Source organism: Stegostoma tigrinum, chromosome 18, assembly GCF_030684315.1.
Source record: "Stegostoma tigrinum isolate sSteTig4 chromosome 18, sSteTig4.hap1, whole genome shotgun sequence".
Classification (NCBI taxonomy): domain Eukaryota; kingdom Metazoa; phylum Chordata; class Chondrichthyes; order Orectolobiformes; family Stegostomatidae; genus Stegostoma; species Stegostoma tigrinum.
The window spans coordinates 18,246,438-18,267,233 of NC_081371.1; the positions used below are offsets into that span (position 1 = coordinate 18,246,438).

At 41.3% G+C, this 20,796-nt stretch overlaps 1 protein-coding gene across 1 annotated transcript; it reads left to right on the plus strand.

Annotated features, from left to right (window-relative positions):
• The first annotated feature begins 657 nt into the window (after positions 1-657).
• LOC125460646 (uroplakin-3a-like) lies at positions 658-20,020 on the plus strand. The gene is made up of 7 exons (XM_048548292.2): positions 658-914; positions 1,051-1,194; positions 8,729-8,987; positions 13,588-13,670; positions 16,234-16,366; positions 17,602-17,802; positions 19,744-20,020. Exons 1-6 carry the CDS (start codon positions 863-865, stop codon positions 17,777-17,779), a joined length of 849 nt encoding a protein of 282 aa, XP_048404249.2. The 5' UTR covers positions 658-862; the 3' UTR covers positions 17,780-17,802; positions 19,744-20,020.
• Positions 20,021-20,796: the final 776 nt, after the last annotated feature.

A 20,796-nucleotide genomic window follows, 5' to 3' on the forward strand; every position in this document is an offset into this window, starting at 1 on the left:
AGAGGGCTATAATGGGATCTGAAAAAAAGATGAGAATTTTAAAATCAAGGCATTGCTTGACCAAAAGTAAAGGAAGACCAGCAAGCACTGGGATAATGGGTGAACAGATCTAAGCGCTAGTAAGGAAACTGGCAGCAGAGTTCTGAAAGACACCACCATACAGGATAGAACGTAGAAGAGAAGGCAGGTATGTAGTAGAATCATCAAGTTCAGAAGTAAGAAATCATGAGTTAGGGTTTCAGCAGCAGATAAGTCAAGGAATATTATCAAGTTTGTTGATAATATAGCGTGTAAACAGGGAACCTTAGTCATGGCAGAAATACATGGTGGGAAGCTTATTCGGAGGTCAATTATCTGAAGGATCTTTTTCCACAGCATAGTGTAATGCACAAATTGGTACTTTTCGGGTGAAATATGTTGATTTTACTAAACAAGTCGGTTTATCGTCTCAATCCTGACTGTCCTCGGTAACCGCTGAGCTCGACAATGTAATGTCCGAGTGTGTAACAGCTTGCTCATTGGAAGACCGGGATCATCTTGTTTATAATGACAGGCTCAGGGCAATGCACAATCCCTTCAGTCACCCAACTGATTTAAATACAACTCCCTTTATATTTGCGAGTCACGGTTTGCCTGTTTATTGAAAAATCAATTTTGAAACACGAGGAAGCAGGAAGGCAGTGAGGGTGAAGTTTAGCAGAAGTGGTCGATGAGCTGGCAGACTGGTAGGACAGGTTAAACGAGCACGTTGACTTGAGATAGTTTGAACTGCATATTCCTCATTCACTTAGACTCGCTGATTCTTTCAGTCCGCTTGCTTGCTTTTCTTAAAAAGGAGTAATTCGGGAGTTTTCCTACTAAAATGAAGGTGGTATTTTTACTGTGTGTTTGGATTCCATCTGCAGTCAGTGTCGGTAAGTCAGAAAACTGCAAATTTATGACATTTAAGCTCTTTCTTAGTACAAATTCTTTGTTTGTTCGAATTCGTTTTGTTTCCATAGATTTACTCTTAAAAATGTTCTAAACTAAATGTCGTCTCTTTCTCCATAGTTGTGAATTTCAAACCAGAAGTTCCCTTGACCTCTGACCTTCTAGTTATCCGAACTGCGACCACTATCACTCTGAGCAAGCCGATTTGCCTCTTTCCTAATGGTACTATTGTGGAAGTTTTCGGAGTGCAAGCCAACGCGACCTGTAAGTCTGTAGAAATAGTTGAGATGAAGCAGTTTGTGAAGCGTTCTTTATCGTCGGAGGCGCCTCCCTGTTTCTACACACAAGGAGTCCTAGTACATTTAAATGACCAATTAAGCCATTAAATTAAAATAAGGCGCAAATAACTGGGGGATTTCCAATCAGGAAAGTCATTGCACTATTGGAAAGTGCAATTCACTAAATACGTCTTTGATGCTTGAACTCGTTGCCATCACTGGCATCTGGGGCTCAGCAATCTTTGTGTTTCCTTATTGGGTCGAAGTTAAATTTGGTGCAAGTGCACTTCATAGAATATCAGTAGTGTTATAATGCAAGATGAGACCATTGGGCCCATTAGTGACTGTACAGCCCCTGTGAATGTGCAATGAATTTAGTGCTACTCCCCATAATCCTGCACCACCTTCCCTTTCACATCACGGGCTCCCACAGTCCAAAGATGTGCAGGCTAGGTGGATCGGCCATGCTAAATTGCCTGTAGTGTTCAGGGGTGTGTGCATTATAGTGGGATGGGTTTGAGTGGGATGCTGCAAAGGGCAGTGTGGACTTGTTGGGCTGAAGGGCCTGTTTCCACACTGTAGGGAATCTAATCTAATCTACATTTCCTAATTTTACTTTTTAATGGTTCCAGTGAACCTGCCTCCGTCACACGCTCAGGCTGTGCATGCCAGACCCCAAATGCTTTCTGCATAAGTTTTGTTTTGTCTCGTTGCTTCTTTTGCCCAGTACCATGACTCTCTGTGCACTCATTGTTAAACGCTTCATGGAGGGAAACAGGTTCCTTTGATCTATTTTGTCTAGACCCCTCACGATTTTTAAATACCTTGACTAAGTCTTCTCTGTACCTTTAAAACCCTAGAATCTAGTGTGGAAGCAGGCCATTTGGCCCATTGAGTCCACACTGACCTTCTGAAGAGCATCTAATGCAGACTTACACCCCCTATTCTATCCCTGTAACCCTGCATTTCCCACGGCTAATCCACATCGCCTGCACATCTCTGGACACTACGGGCAGTTTAGCATGGCCAAGCCACCCAACATGCACATCTTCGGCCTTCTCAAAGGTAAAAACATAACTTCAATCTTTCTGGGCAGCTGAAGTTCTTCACTCCTTCACCCATTCTTCTGAACCTTTTTTCTCTATTTTCCTTTAAAGTCTTCACATCATTCCTAAATTGTGGTACCCTCATTGAGGCTGAAATTGTTATACAAATTTAACGCTATCTCCTTGCTATTGTGCTGTATGCACCTGTTAATAAAGTCTAGGACATTGTAGAACATAGAACATTACAGCACAGTACAGGTCCTTCGGCTCTCGCTATTGTGCCAACCTGCCATACCAATCTGAAGCCCATCTAACGTACACTATTCCATGTACGTCCATATGCTTACCCACAATGACGTAAATGTACTTAAAGTTGGCGAATCTACTACCATTGCAGGCAAAGCGTTCCATTCCCTTACTACTCTCTGAGTAAAGAAACTACCTCTGACATCTGTCCTATATCTTTCACCCCTCAATTTAAAGCTATGCCCCCTCGTGCTCGCCGTCACCATCCTAGGAAAAAGGCTCTCCCTATCCACCCTATCTAACCCTCTGATTATCTTATGTCTCAATTAAGTCACCTCTCAACCTTCTTCTCTCTAATGAAAACAGCTTCAAGTCCCTCACCCTTTCCTTGTAAGACCTTCCCTCCATACCAGGTAACATCCTAGTAAATCTCCTCTGCACCCTTTCCAAAGCTTCCACATCCTTATTATAATGCGGTGACTAGAACTGTATACAGTACTCCGAGTGCGGCCGCACCAGAGTTTTGTACAGCTGCAGCATAACCTCTTGGTTCCGGAACTCGATCCCTCTATTAATAAAAGCTAAACACAGTATGCCTTCTTAACAGCCCTGTCAACCTGGGTGGCAACTTTCAAGGATCTGTGTACATGGACATTGAGATTTCTCTGCTCATCTACACTACCAAGAATCTTACCATTAGCCCAGTACTTTGCATTCCGGTTACTCCTACCAAAGTGCATCACCTCACGCTTGTCCGCATTAAACTCCATTTGCCACCTCTCAGCCCAGCTCTGCAGCTTATCGATGTCTCTCAGTAACCTACAACATCCTTTGTCACTAACCACAACTCCACCGACCTTAGTGTCGTCTGCAAATTTATTAACCCATCCTTCTACGCCCTCATCCAGGGCGATTATAAAAATGACCAACAGCAGTGGACCCAACACCGACCCTTGCAGTACACCACTAGTAACTGGACTTCAGGATGAACATTTCCCATCAACCACCACACTCTGTCTTCTTTCAGCAAGCCAATTACTGATCCAAACTGCTATATCTCCCACAATCCCATTCCTCCGCATTTTGTACAATAGCCTATTGTGGGGAACCTTATCGAATGCCTTGCTGAAATCCATATACACCACATCAACCTGTTTACTGTCATCTACCTGTTTGGTCACCTTCTCAAAGAACTCAATAAGGTTTGTGAGGCATGACCTACCATTCACAAAACCGTGCTGACTATCCCTGATCAAATTATTCTTTTCTAGATGGTGATCAATCCTATCCCTGATAACCTTTTCCAACACTTTACCAACAACCTAGGTAAGGCTCACTGGTGTATAATTACCAGGATTGTCTCTACTCCCCTTCTTGAACAGGGAAACCACACTTGCTATCCTCCAGTCATCTGGCACTTTTCCTGTAGACAATGACGAGTTAAAGATCAATGCCAAAGGCTCGGCAATCTCCTCCCCAGCTTCCCAGAGGATCCTAGGATAAATCCCATCAGGCCCAGGGGACTTATCTATTTTCACACATTGTATGCTTTGTTGTCTGGTCTCTGAACCTGTCTGCTACCTTCAGTGACTTCTGTATGTAGACACCCAGGCCCCTTTGCTTGTACATCCTCTTTTAAAATTTGTGCTTCATTTGGTATTGTCTCTCCATGTTTTCCTGCCAAAAGTAATCACCACATTTCTCTGCAGTGGTTATCATCTGCCACCTGTCTGCCAATTCCACCAACTTAATTGCCAACATTTGAAGTTCTACACTATCCTCCTCACAGTTTAAACAGGCTTCAAGTTTTCTACCATCTGCAACGTTTGAAACTGTGCCTGTCTGTCAGAGACTGTCAGTATATGTTGGGACTATATATTTAGGGAAAAAATAGGCTGCTGTCCTTACCTGGTCCGGCTGATATGTAACTCCAGACCCACAGTAATGTGGCTCATTCTTAACTGCACTAGGGACTGCCCTCTGGGCAACTAGAGACGGCCTAGTCAGTGACACCTGCATTCCATGGATGAACAATAAAAGAGATGTAAAGGCCCCAGTACTAATGCCTGCAGAGCACTGGCTTGTAAAGTGGAGCTTAGGAAGAAAAGCACTGGGGAAGGTGTAGGAAAGTATCCCAGAGCTTGGAGCTTTGGCAGCTGAAGGTGTGGTTCAATATTGGGGATTACAAGAAACTAGAATTAGGGGAGCACCAATATGGTGGGGGCCATGGAGTGCTTTGAAAAATGAGAGTAGTTTTTGATTTGGGAATGAATAAAGGCCAGCAAGACATCATGACGATGTCATTGGACTAGTAATCCAGAAGCCAATGTTAATGTTCTGGGGATATGGGTTTAAATCCTACCCCACAGATGGTGATATTTTGAATTTAAAGTAATCATCTGGAACAAAAAGCTAGCCTAAAGGTGAAAATGTCACCACTGCTGATTTTTATAAAAAACCATCTTGTTCATTATTGTAAGAGAGATTCTCCAGCATCTCTAGTTCCCACTAAGATAACAAGGTGTAGAGCTGATGAACAGAGCAGGCTTAGCAGGAAAGCTGACATTTTGGCCTAGACTCCTCTTCGGGAAAGGGGGCTCTGAAATAAATAGGGAGCGAGGGGAAGGCGGATAGAAGATGGATAGAGGAGAAGGTAGGTGGAGAGGAGACAGACCGGTCAAAGAGGCGGGGATGGAGCCAGTAAAGGTGAGTGTGGGTGGGGAGGTAGGGAGGGGGTAAGTCAGTTTAGGGAGCACGGACAGGTCAAGGGTGTGGGATAAGGTTAGTAAGTAGGAAATGGGGTAGGGTTGAGGTGGGAGGAGGGGATGGATGGGAGGAAGGACAGATTAAGGAGGTCGGAACAGGCTGGGCTGGCTCCTACTCCTGCAGCTATTGTCTGTTGTCTATTAGGATACTGTTTGTGGATGATCAGCCATGATCATAGTGAATGGTGGTGCCGGCTTGAAGGGCCAGTTGGCTTACTCCTGCACCTGTTGTCTATTGTTTTGGGATGCAATGGGGGGAGGTGGGATTTTGAAGCTTGTGAAATCCACATTGATACCATTGGGCTGCAGGGTTCCCAAGTGGAATATGAGTTGCTCTTCCTGCAACCTTTAGGTGTCATTATTGTGGCACTGCAGGAGGCCCAGGATGGACATGGCGTCTGCGGAATGGGAGGGGGTGTTGGAATGGCTTGTGACTGGGAGGTGCAGTTGTTTATTGCGAACCGAGTGTAGGTGTTCTGCAAAGCAGTCCCTAAGCCTCTGCTTGGTTTCCCTGATGGAGAGGAGGCCACAACAGGAACAGTAGATGCAGTATACCACATTAGCAGATGTGCAGGTGAACATGTGCTTGATGTGGAAAGTCTCCTTGGGGCCTGGGATAGGGGTGACGGGGGAGGTGTTGGGGCAGGTGTAGCACTTCCTGCGGTTGCAGGGAAAAGTGCCGGGTGTGGAGCGGACAAGGGAGTCATGGAGAGAGTTTTCCCTCTGGAAAGCAGATAAGGGTGTGGATGGAAAAATATCTTTGGTGGGGTTGGATTGCAGATGGCGGAAGTATCGGAGGATGATGCGTTGGATCTGGAGGTTGGTGGTGGGGTATGTGAGGATGAGAGGGATTCTGTTTTGGTTGTTATTGTGGAGAGGGGATGTGAGGGCTGAGTTGGGGGAAATGCGGGAGACACGGTCGAGGTGTTCTCGACCACTGCGGGCGGGGGAGGTTGTGGTCCTTGAAAAATGAGGACTTCTGAGATGTATGGGAGTGGAATGCCTCATCCTGGAGCCAGAGGTGAAGGAATTGGAAATAGGTCATGGCTTTTTGTTTTTTTGCAGGAAGGTGGGTGAGAGGAGGTGTACTCTAGGTAGCTGTGGGAGTCGGTGGGCTTAAAATGGATATGGGTTTCTAGGTGGTTGCCTGAGATGGAGACAGCAAGGTCCAGGAAAGTGAGGGAGGTATTAGAGATGGTCCAGGTGAACTTAAGGTTGGGGTGGAAGGCATTGCTGAAGTGGATGAACTGTTCGAGCTCCTCATGGGAGCACAAGGCAGTGCCAAAACAGTCATCAAAGTAAAGGAGGAAGAGGAGGGGTTTAGGGAAGTGGATGAACTGTTCACTAATGTCCTTTCTTAGGGAAGAAAATCTACTTTACTCACCTGGTCTGGCCTACATGTGACTCCACACCCACAGCAATGTGGTTGACTCTTAATTGTCCTTTGGACAATCAGAGATTAGCAATAAGTGCTGGCTTAGTCAGTGACACCCACATTCCATGAACAAATCATGGCATGATAGGAGAATGAAGCTTGATGCAAGTTAAGACACAAGAAGTAGAATTCTGGATTATGACAGTTATGAAGCATAACATGTGGGAGACCAGAAGTCATGCTCAAACCAGGCAAGTCTATGCCAGAGACAAAAATGTCCTACCTGAAAGCCTTCGAGCAGGGGATGAGCAGCTATGGAGATCCTGTCTGCCTGCTTTAGATAGACGTAAAAGATCCTGTAGTGATATTCTACTACTTTTAGAGAAGAGCTGGTACCCTGGTCAATATTTATTTCTCAGCAAACAGAATATCTGATAATTCACACATTCACTGTTTGTATAGTTTGCTGTCACATTTCTTACATTTACAACTTCAAAATGTACTTTGGAATTATCCAGTGGTCATGAAAAATGTGACATTGATGCAAGTATTTCTCTTAGTGTTCTGGACATAGGAAGTCTTGTTGGTGGTAACAGTATGAAAATGGAAGTTCATCTCAATGTCAGATTTGACAGGTATAAATGGAATGGCTTAACCTCGGACTATTACCAGAGGGAGGGAGGGGAGGTGGTCGGACATATTAGTTAGGAAATGAAGAAATTGGCTTTAGTCATCCCAATAGTGAGAGGAAAGTTCAGCTCCTCCTATTGTAGATATTTTTAAATTAAACCATTCTGAGATAATCCTGCACACCGCTGGAGCAGGTAGGGCTTGAGCCCAGGCCTTCTGGCTTAGAACTGGAGACCCTACCACAATGGCTCAACAGCCCTCACTCCTGTCGTTTTATAAAGGATCTGAACATGTTAGTGTTCTGCCAGGTCTTTAAAATACTAATTAACTGAGTTATTGGTGAGTTTCCATGATTGATATGTCTTGTGGATTAATAATAAAGTGCCTTGAGGTTTTATCCATTTTAAGCAGGAAAACATTCATTTGAACCATAAGCTTTTGTTGTGAGGCTAGAGATGTCCAACTAAACATTTTTTGGGCTACCAATCACCATTGCAAAGTACTCCTATTGCAGTAAGAGTGCTTCATTAAAATAGCATTTGGTAAACCATGTGATAATATTCTGTTAGATAATGGTTAGAACATTTTTATTGGACAAAAGTATATTGTTCTAGAACAAAGGTTGCTTTTACTGTGGTTCTGTTCTTGATCTTTAGGCTTATGCTATTGGTACACCTTGACATTTCTTTCTATGGAAGGGTGCTGGAACAGTAACAACATCTCCAGACTAATAATCCGGATGTCTAGGAAATGCTCTGAGAACATGGGTTCAAATCCCACCATGAGTAGTGGAATTTTAATTCCAGATTTCTTTTATTCAATGAATTTAAAGCTAATCTCATTAATGTTAGTTATTGAAACTATTTTTGATTGTCATAAAACTCATCTTGCTTACAAATGTGAGATGGCGAGAACTGCAGATGCTGAAGTCAAAGATAACAAAGTGTGGAGCTGGAGGAACACAGCAGGCCAAGCAGCATCAGAGAAACATGAGAGTTGATGTTTTAGATCAGGAGAAGAAGGATCCCGACCCAAAATGTCAGCTTTCCTGTTCCTCTGATGCTACCTGGCCTGCTGTGTTGCTCCAGCTCCACACTTTGCTTTCTGTTGCTTACACGTATCCTTTTTTTTAAGGGAAGGAAATCTGCCATCCTTACCTGGGTCAAAGACAGTTAGAGATGGGCAACAAATGCCACCCTTGCCAGTAATGCCCACGTGCCATAAAAGAGTAAGGCACTTTTTTGTAATATCTGCAGTAATGTCCTTACCGTAAGTTAAGAATAGGAACAAGTCCATTTCAATTGCCTGTGATTAGTTGCCTCCTTTTAGCCTACGGGATGGTGATGATGTACATTCAAACAATAAGTTCCGTTTCAAAATTTGCTACCTTTTAAGATTGTTGGGAAAACTAAATAAACCAAACAGCTGAACTGACATTAATGAGACTTCTGTTTGCAGCACTCTCAGATGAAATTGGCACTATGATCAGAAATTATCAACAAACAAGAGGAGGAGCAACTGGGCCATACCGTGCTGCAAGCTTTGCCATCGCTACCTGTACCTCTTCACCTTTCATGGCGAGCACAGATCCGACAAGAATCCAGGCTGAGATTGATGAATATCTTTTCAGAGCTGGAAATGATGTCCAGTGCTTGAACCAAGTTAGCAACCCTCCAGAGATTTGTAATGCACCACTCAAAGCTGGTGCAACATACAGGTAAAAGATCTAAATCTTTCCTCTTAGTGGGAACTGTGGGAAGAATTTTACACCAGTTCCAGTAGACAGAAATGTTCCTGGTTGTTTAACTGTAGCGAAGCTCTTTATACAAAAGCAAAATACAGTATCTGGTTGGGAAATTGGAAAAAAAATGTAATTGGAGACGCTAACTGAATGAGCCAAAGGCTGAAATTGGTTCAGACTAGGAATTTGGCACAGAAGGGAAACAATGTGCTTTTAAGTACTGATTGCTGTGTCTGTCTGTCTCCTTGGCTGTTGTACAAGGTCACCCAGATCCCTTTGCACATCCACATTTTCCAATACATCACCATTTAAATAATACTTTGCTTTTCCATTTTTCACACCGAGTATATAACTTCACATTGTGTCATATGTTTACCCACTCAGTCAACTTGTCTAAATCACCTTGAAGCCTTCTTGCATTCTCCTAGCAACTCTCAATCCCACTCAGTTTTGAGTCCTGAACTGACTTGGAAATGTTGCACTTGATTCCCTCGTCATTTATATACATGGTGAATAGCTGGGGCCCAAGCATGATTCTTGTGGTACCACTAGTCACTGGCTGCCCTTTGGAAAAAGACACATATTTCCAATCTGTTGCCTGTAGCTCTCACAATTCTTAATCCATGCTAATATAATACCCTCTATTCCATGTGATTTAATTTTGCCCGCTAACCTCTTATTGCAACTTAAATTAAAAGCCTTCTGAAAGTTCAAGGACACAATATCAACTGATTCTGTCTGATCTATTCTACTTATTAGATCCTCAGAAACCCCAGTAAATTGGTGAAGCATGATTTGTCCTTCATAAACCCACAATGGCTTTTTCCAATCCCATATTTGTCTAAATGCTCTGTATTATGTCTTTTCTAATAAACGCCAACATTTCTTCATTACTGATGTTAGGCTAACTAGTTAGCCTACTTTTTTAAAAAATTCCCTCCTTTTTTAAAGAGCAACGTGACATTTACTTCCAATTTGTAGGAATCACAGCCTGGTGTACAGAATTTTGGAAGATGACCACCAATGCACCCAGTATTTCCAGGACCACTTTGTTAGTATCCTGGAATGCAGAATATTAGGCCCTGGTGATTTTGCAGCCTTTTAACCCCATTAATTTCCCCAACACCATATACTTTCTAATATTGACATCCTTCAATTCCACCCTCTCAACCTTGGATCCTCAAGTCTTCTGCCATTTCTTTGATTCCTCCATTATAATTTCCACAGCTTCTGAATTGTAAGGACCTACGTTTGTATTCACTAATCTTTTAGTTATGGTTAGTTTTTATATTTCCTGCAACTTCTCTCTGTCTCGCTCTCGCGTCTGTCTGTTTGTCTCTCTCTTGATGAAATGTTTTGTACTCTTTTGATGAATTCAAAAATGTTCCCAATCCTCTGGCTAGCATTTTGTTTCTGGCAATTTTCTATATCTCTTTGGATCTAATGCTATCCCTAATTTCTGTTGTAAGTCATGGTTAAGCCACTTCTTCATTTTTGTTTTTATTTTTTGCGCTAGATACAAATGAATAATTGTAATTTGTGCGCACACGCACATGCTTTATATATTAGCCATTGTCCAGTCATCATTAAACTGTTTAATAAGGCTCCCTAATCTATCCTTGCCAATTTGTGCCCCATATCCTCCTGGTTCCCTTTATTTGGATTCAAGACCCTAGTTTCAAATTTGACTACTTAATACTTCATTAAGATGGAGAATGCTATCATATCATGGTTGCTGTGACCCAAGGGACAACATTGTTAATTTATCCATTTTCATGGCATAGTACCTAATCTGGAACAGCCTGTTCTCTGTCTATTTCCTCAATGTATTGGTCCCAAAAAAAAATCATGTATACCCTCCAGAAATCCTCCTTTATGATAGCATTGCTAGTTTGGTTTGTCCAATCTACATGTAAATTAAATTCACCCATCATTACTGGTGTACTCTTACTGCATGCCTCTCTGATTTCTTGTTAAATGCCTTCCCCTGTATCTCCCTTACTGTTTGAGAGTCTATAGACAACCTGCAACAATATTTTCTACCCCTTGGCATCTCTTATGTCCGCCTACAAGACTCTACATTATTGGAAGGATTGACTAACTAATGGAAGACTGAGTTGGGATAAGAGATAACAAAGTGTGGGGCTGGATGATCACAGCAGGTCAAGCGGCATCTTAGGAGCACAAAGGCTGATGTTTCAGGCCTAGACCCTTCATCAGAAAAGTGTTGGGATAAGAGGGCATTTTTACGGTGGCAACCTGTAACTCAGTGGAGCGTCCCATGGATCGGTACTGTGGCCACAGTTATTTGCAATGCTTGTTGGTGACTTGAATGTTGGAAGTAGATGTACTGGTGCCACATTTGTGGATAATGGGAGTAGGTGGGAAGGCAAATGGTGAGAATGATAGAATCTATAGAAGGAAATATATTGAATGAGTGGTCAAAACCTTGGTAGGTGAAATATAAGATTGTGCATTTTGCTACAAAGTGTAGAGAAGCTGAACATTTTTTAAAGTGGATTAAAACTGCAGAAGACTGCAGCCCTGTGGGACTTTCTCCATCTTGGTGCCCAATCACAAAAAAAACTGGCATCCAAAATTAGCAGTTAAGAGGGAAGGCAAATAGAAAGTTGGCCTTTATTTCAAATCAGAGTCATACAGCACAGAAACAGAACCTTCAGTCCACGCTGACCATGTTCCCAAAATAAACTGGTCGCGTTTGCCTGCATTTGGACATATCCCATATTCCTCCAAAGCTTTCCTATTCATGTACTTAACAAAATGTCTCTTTTGGAGTATTACAGCATGGAAACTGACCCTTTTATCCAACTCATCGATTATTTGTGCCGACCAGATAATTCTAACCTGATCTAGTCTGGTAACTATACCCACATCCACCAATTCCTCTGGCAGTTCATTCTACGCGTGAACGTAAAAATAGGGAAGTGTTGCTAAAATCAAACCAGACACCAATTAGATCACAGGTGGAATACTGCAAACAGTGTCAGTCTTCTTGCCTAAGGAGAGAGGTATTGCCGCTGGAGGCAGTCCAGAGAAAGTTCACTAGGCTTTTATGAGGAGAGGTTGAGAAGGTTGATCCTGTATTCATTGGAGTTTAGAAGAGCAAGAAGTGACCATATTGAATCATGTACGATTCAGAGAGGCTATACAGGGTGGGTGTAGAAGATTGTTTTCCCCAGCAGAACAGAGGGCACGATTTTAGTGTAAGGCTAGTCATGACAAATGGTTGTTGAGTCTGGGTCATGAAATATATGCAAGGCTGAGATAGACAGATTTGTAATCATTAACGGAATCAAGGGTTACAGGGAAAAGGCAGGGAAGTGGAATTGATGAAGATCAGATCAGCCATGAGCTCATTATGACTCAATGGATAGGCCAAATAGCCTTCTGTTTTTACCTTGCATCCATGTTTTAATGTCTTTGAATCAGAAAGCACAGGAGAAACACAGTTGATCTGATATCCGAGGTAGTAGGAACTGCCAATGCTGGAGAATCTGAGATAACAAGGTGTAGAGCTGGATGAACACAGAACGCCAGGCAGCATCAGACGAGCAAGAAAGCTGATGATCTGGATCTGGACCTTTCTTCAGAAATGATTTCTGAAGAAGGGTCCAGACCTGAAACGTCAACTTTCCTGCTCCGTTGATGCTGCCTGGCGTTCTGTGTTCATTCAACTCTACATCTTGTTATCATCAATCTGATATAGTTTGTCTAGATGGAAAGAGAATAGCCTGTAATGGAACTGAAGAAATATCAGTCAACTAGATGTTAACTCCATTTGACTTTCTACAGATACTGCCAGACTTGTCAGTTTCTCCAGAACTTTGTTTTTTATTTCGGTCTTTAAAGATAACTTTACAGACGTCAAATTAAAATCTATTTTGACCTAATTCAGTGATAACGTGAATGGATAATGCTGACTTCAAATTACTTCACATAATAGACAACTCCTTCTATATTAGTGCAACGTCATTACTGTCACTTTTGGATCAGGATATAGGTGTTTTGGACTAGAATCATCATAACTTAGCTAAAAATCCATTTCCTAACATCTTGTGGCAACCTGAAAGTAGAATGCATCAGTAATACATCTTTCACCAGTGAGCCCCAAAGACAAAAGTAGGATAGGATAGGTGAAAGAACATATACCAAGTCACCCTTTATTTACACATGGAGAATCCTTGATACTGATCCAGCTTCATCACAGCCAGCTCAGAGTGAGCAGAAACTGTGACACCCCTGTTTATATCGGTCAGCTCCCTGATTGGAGCTGTTAATCTGGTCCAGTTAGAGAATCCATATTCTCAGGTCCACTTGATACAGTCACTACAATAGGAAGAGGAGACATTTCCAGCTAATCATTTGGATTGATAAATATAACAATCACTTGCAGAAAAACAAGCTTTCCTGTGATAGTACGTAGGTGCAGTAGCTTTACCTGGCTGTAGATCAGAGGCATGTACATTTTGAGCATTGATTCTTGGTTAGCCATTGATTTAGTTTTATGGCATGTCAATGTGTGCATCTACTTTTAATCTTTTCTCAAATCTCACAGATTCAAGTATGCTGTACGAAATGAATCTACAAGCGCAATTGAAGTTGAAACACTCTGGTCAGACTCCATCTCTCTTCTCCAAGGTTAGTGTTCCTCTTTGGGTATTTGTTCAGTTTAGCAAGCAACAGCTTGGCCTGATCACATCAGTTTAATGAGTACCGGTTAGTAGTACAAATTTGAAATGTACAGTTTTTATTTCCCTTCTCGTCCAACTCAGTCATAGGCTGGTAACTTTAGTTAGTCTCTTAAATTAGGTTTGTTCTGAAATTCTGTTCTTGATTTGTGCCAGTCTTGTGCAGGAGTTTCAACTGAAGCTCTCTATTCCAACTCTCTCAGCGTTGCACTTTATTTAATTTCCATTTAGAGTTTATAGCTTTCAAGCAAAATCCTTTCCTCCCGTATCTCCCTTTTTATTCTTCCATGGCCTTGACCTTTTAATAGATACTGATGCCTAAAAGTGGTTGCTATGTTCCAAATGTGCCTGACCACTGCTAACATGTACAAGTTACAAAGAAGATCGTTCTTTTTGAATAGTGTAATGTTTGAACCTATCTGTCCTATTTTCTTCAACACTGACAAATTGGGCTGAAGGGTCTGTTTTAGTGCTGTATGACTCTGACTCTATAAAGCTGGAACTGCTTTAAATACTCCCACTGTAGCCTAAGCAAGCATTATTTACAAGTTCAATGACTCCTGTAAAACTAGGAATGCCTTTTGACTTGAATTTTTCTGATTTCATTCTTTTGCCATCGGAGATTGGAGGGAATTTTGCTTTTGACCATTGACATATAATAAGTTATGTCACGTTGTAGTGCTCTGTGGATTTTGTTTCAATTGATGACTCTGACTTCAAAAACTGGTATTGGACGGTTGTAGAGTTCTGCTTCCTGCATTGCATGTTGCACCAATTTCTGTGCTCACACCACCCCCTATCTGTGAAATCATTTTGGTTCCTGAACTCCCAATGTCTGCAATTTTTAATTCTTATGTTTAACTTCTGCCATTTGTTTTTTTTTAAATTCCTAAAATACACTGTGAATTTCTCTAGATTGATGACTTTACATTTTTGTTTGAAATCTGTGTGTTCCAACCAGCAAATCTTTACTTGAAGGATTTACACTTAAGTTTTAATAAATGTTTACACAAATTTGTTTTTAAAAGAAACTACATCCTTTGTTCAGTATGAATCTTTCGGTGAGTTTTCCATCTGATTTTTTTTGAGTTTTTTTTTGCTACAGTTGCATTGAGTAGTTCTGAATTTTGGTCTCAGTTCCATGGAATCTCTGGAATTTGGGTGTTGATTGTTGACAGTTTGTATTAAACTGCTTTGTGGCTCCAATATATAAAGCTTCAGGCCCTGAGGACCTGACTGACCTGGACTGCGCTGCTTAGCTGTTCTAAACACACAGGAAGCATTTGCTGTTTTTTTCATTAGTGTGGCCAGGATTCTTGTACTTTCCCAAGTGAGATAAATTAACAAAATGTGCATCTAGAAGAAATCTGGGTCAAAGCTCATCTGTGTGAAGCTAATTGGATGTAAGCAAAAGCCTGGAGAACCGAGGCAATAACTTTGCAGCACCGGATTTTACTTGGCTTCTAGCAGAAGACTGAACATTTTGTCAAGTGAAATGAAACAGGGGACATAGCGCTAGAAATCTTTCAGAGTTATCTCATGCATATAATGTGCTGCTACAGACGTGCCTCAGAGTTTCTAAGTCTTTGGCTAAACTTGACACCAAAGTAGCCTGAAGACTGCATTGTTTCACAATTGCTGTACAGATTTTGAATTATCTGTAGTAAACCTTCTTCGAGAATCTGTTGCTAAAGAGTTGAATTTGAGATGACTGAACTTTGGAAAAGAGGAAATGGGGATCAGTATATTGATTATAGTTGAGAAAGTTGGTGCTGTGCAATCCCATGGGAGCGGTGCAAGGAAGTGCTGTGGTTGGTTGGCTGGCTGGCTGAGCTGATTTGTCAGTTCGCAGACGTTTCATTGCCCTGCTGGGTAACATCATCAGTGAAGCCTCTGATGAAGCGCTGTTGTGTTTTCCTGCCTGGTATTTAAACTCTGGGGTCTGTTGGAATTTTAAGTACCACCGGAGCTACACTGATGATGTTACCCAGCAGGGTAATGAAACGCTTGCGAACTGATGAACCAGCTCAGCGAGCCAAGCAACCTCAACACCCACAACCCAAGCTACAAATCTACTCAAGAACCTCGGGTGCAGGGAAATATTTCAATTATAATTACAGGATGAATTATTTGAAATAGCTGAATATGTTTTAAAGTTGTTTTCGTTTTAAAAGAAATTGAAATGTAGATTATTTTTACAGTTTAATTAAGTCCTTCAAACAAAATGAAATTTGGAATTATTTCTAATGTTTGTATGCAGCATGTGTAAAGGTTAGTTACAGCGTAAATGTTAGGAGTCTTCTTTTGACAGAGTCCTGCCCTGAACTCTATTCTATTTGTCTTTCTCTGCGCCCCTTCAAAAAAAGCCAGCATCACTATCACCAGGGATTTGTTTCACTTCTTAAATAGCTATGTTATTTCATTTCTTAAGACTAATTCCTGAATGTATCCAGGGTGCAAGTGTTTGTGTATGTGATCAGTTTGTAACACTTACTACTTTTCTTTGTTTCCAGTGGTGGAGCCTACTGTTTTCAGCATTTCACCAGGTGGGAGGACTGGAGGAATGGTGGTGATCACAACAATTCTTTCCATTCTCCTCTTTCTACTTCTCTGTAGCCTCGCCACCATGCTGATCTTTAAGTTATGGTGAGTATTAGGAAAGCAGTATGGAAGAACAATGTTAACGTTTAGGGTCTGGTGACCCCTCCTCACAACGGACGAAGGGTCACCAGACCTGAAACGTTGACTGTTTTATTCCTTCACAGATGCTGCTAGACCTGCTGAGCTTTTCCAGAAACTTTGTTTTTGTTCCTGATTTACGGCATCTGTAGTTCTATTGGTTTTTATGACGGAACAGTGGGCAATCTTAAATGATTGCATTCCCACATAATTTGTAGAACATGGAAGATTAACATATTGTGATGTAATGTGATATTTAGAAAGGAAGAATGGAGACATGGAACTAAATAGGAAGCCAGACACACTCTGTTGTGGCCAAATTGTTGTCCTATTTTCCTACAACCTCTTGCTTATCAGCAAAGCAGCTGCATTGCTTTCAAGATTGACCTGGAATTCATTTGCAAGCATCTTTGGGTAATTGAACTTGGGCAAGGTACAAGAACCCTAACCAGACAAGAATGAAGAATCAGCCAATCTTTCTTCTTGTGCTTAGAAAGTGCTGGGAATGCAGCTAAGCTTAACCTGGCCCTCAAGAACTCATGTATAAAAGCCTTCAGAAATCATGCATAATGACCAGAAGGAAAATCCTGATTTTCTGTGCACATTTTTCTATCTTGTCTTGAGTTTAGTTAGCAAGTATTGCAGATTTCCTCTTCGAAAATGCATTGATAAGCCACATGGACAAACTGGCAGCTGTACAGTCACTATTGCAAGATTGCTTTTGGAAACGTTGGTTAAATATAAATTTTGCAAGTGTCATGCTGGGATGTTAATTCACTTCTACTGGATTTAGTCCAGTTTTTAGGTTATTAATCCAATAACACAATTACTATACTACTGTATCCATAGAGCAGTTGAAGCCTTCTTTTACTTACCATTTTAGCCGTGTTTAAACTGTTTATTTCTGGCTGTGATTAGTCAGCCACTGATGTATCTATGGTCGCAGAAATGTTTTGATTTGACAGTGAGGTTATATTTCAGTCATTTCTAATTTTTCCAGGCTGTATATGTAATGCTCAACAGTCAGTTCCAGGCATGAGGTGTGGGAGCAGAAGGGACCTCGTGAATCATACTATTAAAAATTGTGGGCAGTGAAGCTTTTTGTCCAAATCCATATGTCTATCATATCTCTACTGACTCATTGAAACAACGGATTTACTGAAGTTGTACTTTTCAGTCCCTGTGTAATCTCTCTCCTACAGGGGGTCAAAAGAATTAGTTGCAGTGGAGCAGCCGATTCCACGAACCTACACCACTCATGTGAGAAACCAGGGCTATTCTGATCGTATCTATTCGCAAGCAAGCAAACCTGATGCTCCACAACCAACTGACAAACCGCGTTACCAGTCTACTATTGAGCCTGCTCAACCTTCAGCATAACGTGCTATAAATCTCCAAGTGATGTAAGTATGTATATAAGATAACAAAGTGTAGAGCTGGATGAACACAGCAGGCCAAGCAGCATCAGAGGATCAGGAAGGCTGACGTTTCGAGCCTAGACCCTTCTTTCCTGTATTCATCCAGCTCTACACCTTGTTACCTCAGATTCTTCAGCATCTGCATTTCCTACTAAGTATGTATATGCCTTGATTTGCTATTATGTGCTCATGCTGAGGATCTCCCCTGTTTTGGGCAAGTGCTAGGGGCTTAGGGATCAAACCTTGCATTTGGTTTAAGAGAACCCATCAGTACTTTGCAGCATTCTGGATCTACTTGAATTGCAATCTAAGTCATCTATCCAAGATTCCATTTTACTGAAACAGTGACACTTACCACTGTTGTGAAGACCTCATAAACTTGGCAGTTCCATTTTATTTTGAGGATGATTCAAGGACTTCAGTTCTTGAAGCCTGATTTGAAAACCCTTGTTTTGGATCACTTCAGAAAATTAGCTATTCAAATGATCTGCTCTTCCCTCCTTACTGGCTACTGCTATGACACGGCCCCCTCTTGCCTTGCTCATGTAGCTATTATGCATGAGAAATACTACAGACCAGAGCCTGAAATTTATCCCTTTTGAGTTGTATACTTTAGCAGATGTGACTACTGAGGGGCTTACTGAAACAAATGAAAAATCCCTTCCTAATTTGGACATTGGGATGGATTTATACTGACACGGCTGAAATAATCAATTCAATGCAGACTGGTCAACAGAAATTTAGGTGCATGAGATGGAGGTTTACCTCTGCCTGATTTACAAAAAGAAAAGCCAGGATAGAGGCTCTGGTGATGCTGTGGTAGTGCTACTTCTGGGCCAAAATATCCCAAGTTTATCTCATCGTTGTTCCAGATGTCATAACTTAATGTGTCCAAGCAGGAGCCTCTTGTGGCTATTGTGTCCATACCTCTGGGCTCAGGTTCAAGTTTTAACAACATGTCTGAACAGGTCATTTGTTTTCTTACAACAAAAAGCCTTTTGTTTTAAAAAGCTGTTCTATATTTCTATGTAATGCTTGATTCAGTTAGGAAACTTGTAACCAATCTGGTTAGGTTGATAATGTGCCCAACTGGAAATACTTGAATGTTACTTGACATCCAGTGGTTCTTTAGGGCCACTCAGACAGGGGCTGGGGAACCTCTGCTCCTGCCTTAACTAGTCCACCAGACAATCAAAGCCACTGAGCTGTTATCTTGGACTTGGTGACAGAGTTTATAAATTTTTGTTTAGTCGTTGACATCAAGTAGTTATTCACATTTTTAAGTGTGAACCAATTGAGCTTTGTTGACTTAAGCTGGAGAAGGTAATCTACTGCCATGGAATTCGTGTTCAGAGTTTTTGATTTGTTACGTTTACAAATAGATTCAAGTTTGAGAGTTGTAGGATATATGTCGTGAAATGAATTCATGTTATTCTTGAACTCTGCATGTTAGGACACACATGTCCGGGGTTGGCAGAACTTGACCCTGGACGTTCCAGACCAGAGTTAGAGATGCAGTCATTGTGAGAGGCTGTCAATTTTTTTTTAAATTGACCTGCTTGTACACATTTTAACCTGTGGGTGGAGGCTTCCACCTCAATCTGTAAAGCAGACATGGAAAGTGGCTTCATCCAGTTTTTAGGAAGTTCTGAACACCATTAAAACCCAGCTTGTTGTGGTACTTCACCAAAATTAGACAGCGTGTTTGATTTTCATCAGGTGGGAGTTGATGTTGTTTCATATTGCACTAAAGCTGGAATGCTGTCTCCAACCAATGCCTATTGTATAAGTATCCATCTGACTGGATATATACCTTGGTCTGAGTATAGTCTGAAGATATTAGGAAGCAAAGAAATGAGAGTTGTTCTTTGTTTGAAGGATTGGGAGAAGACCACTTTAAAATAATATATTTCTTTCCTGTTCAAGGATGGTAATTTAAAAATGAAGACGAAAACGGAGGTCAATGATGGAGGAAGTAATGATCAGCACTCTGGATATCCTTCTGTTAATGCATAATACTGGATACCTTCTAACACAATGCATAATTATTGGAGCCCAAACTTGCTTTTCCAAACCCTATTGTTTAACAGATGGTGACTGTACAGGGATCGTTAAATTTCTAACTGTGACTTGGCTTAATTTTTGTATGTTATTTTTCATGTATTCATTACTTAAAATGCAAAACAAAATATGTTTTTTTTTCCTCCTGTGCACTTGAGTCATCTTTGCAATGGCAGTTTTTCTTGAATAGCAGTATATGGTAAGAGCAAGATACTATAACTACTAGAAATATGACAAAAGGGTATTAACCTGAATTGCTACCTTGGCATCTCTCACCAGATGTTACCAGACCTGCTGGATATTTTCAGCTTTTCTGCATTTGTATATCATCATGTTGTGATGACTGTTTTTCCAATTTCATCCCCCCACGCCCCAAAACAAAAGACATGAGTTTCTTGCAGGGATAACCTTCCACAGTTTCTGTTTTCCTGCTGATATATTCATTAAATAATTCATACTAGTAACTTTGGATGTTTTGGTAAGTTTGCCTCTAGGAGCATCATGACAACCTTAATTTGTTCTGGTTAAAACAGTTGATTGTTGCGTGGAGGCCAATAATAATTACATAGGAAGCCTGGCTTTCCCCACTGATACCTACAGCATCCTTCAGCATCTGCAAGTTGCTCCCAAAGCTTCACACACCATTCTGACTTGGAACTGCTTTTCTGTTCCTTCACTTTGAGGCAAAATACTAGCAGTCCCTTTTGAATACCATGAATAGCTTGTAACCATGTTATGTGCACAGCATGGACTACAGTGATTTCAGAAAATGGCTCACCATCGATTTTTTGAGGGTGTTGGGCCTTGCCAGTAATGCTCACGTCATGATTACCTGCATTTTTAAAAAATTCATATTAAGGGAACTGAAACCACTTCCCTGTGGGACAGCTGTATCTGCATATGTTGCATGTCCTTAGC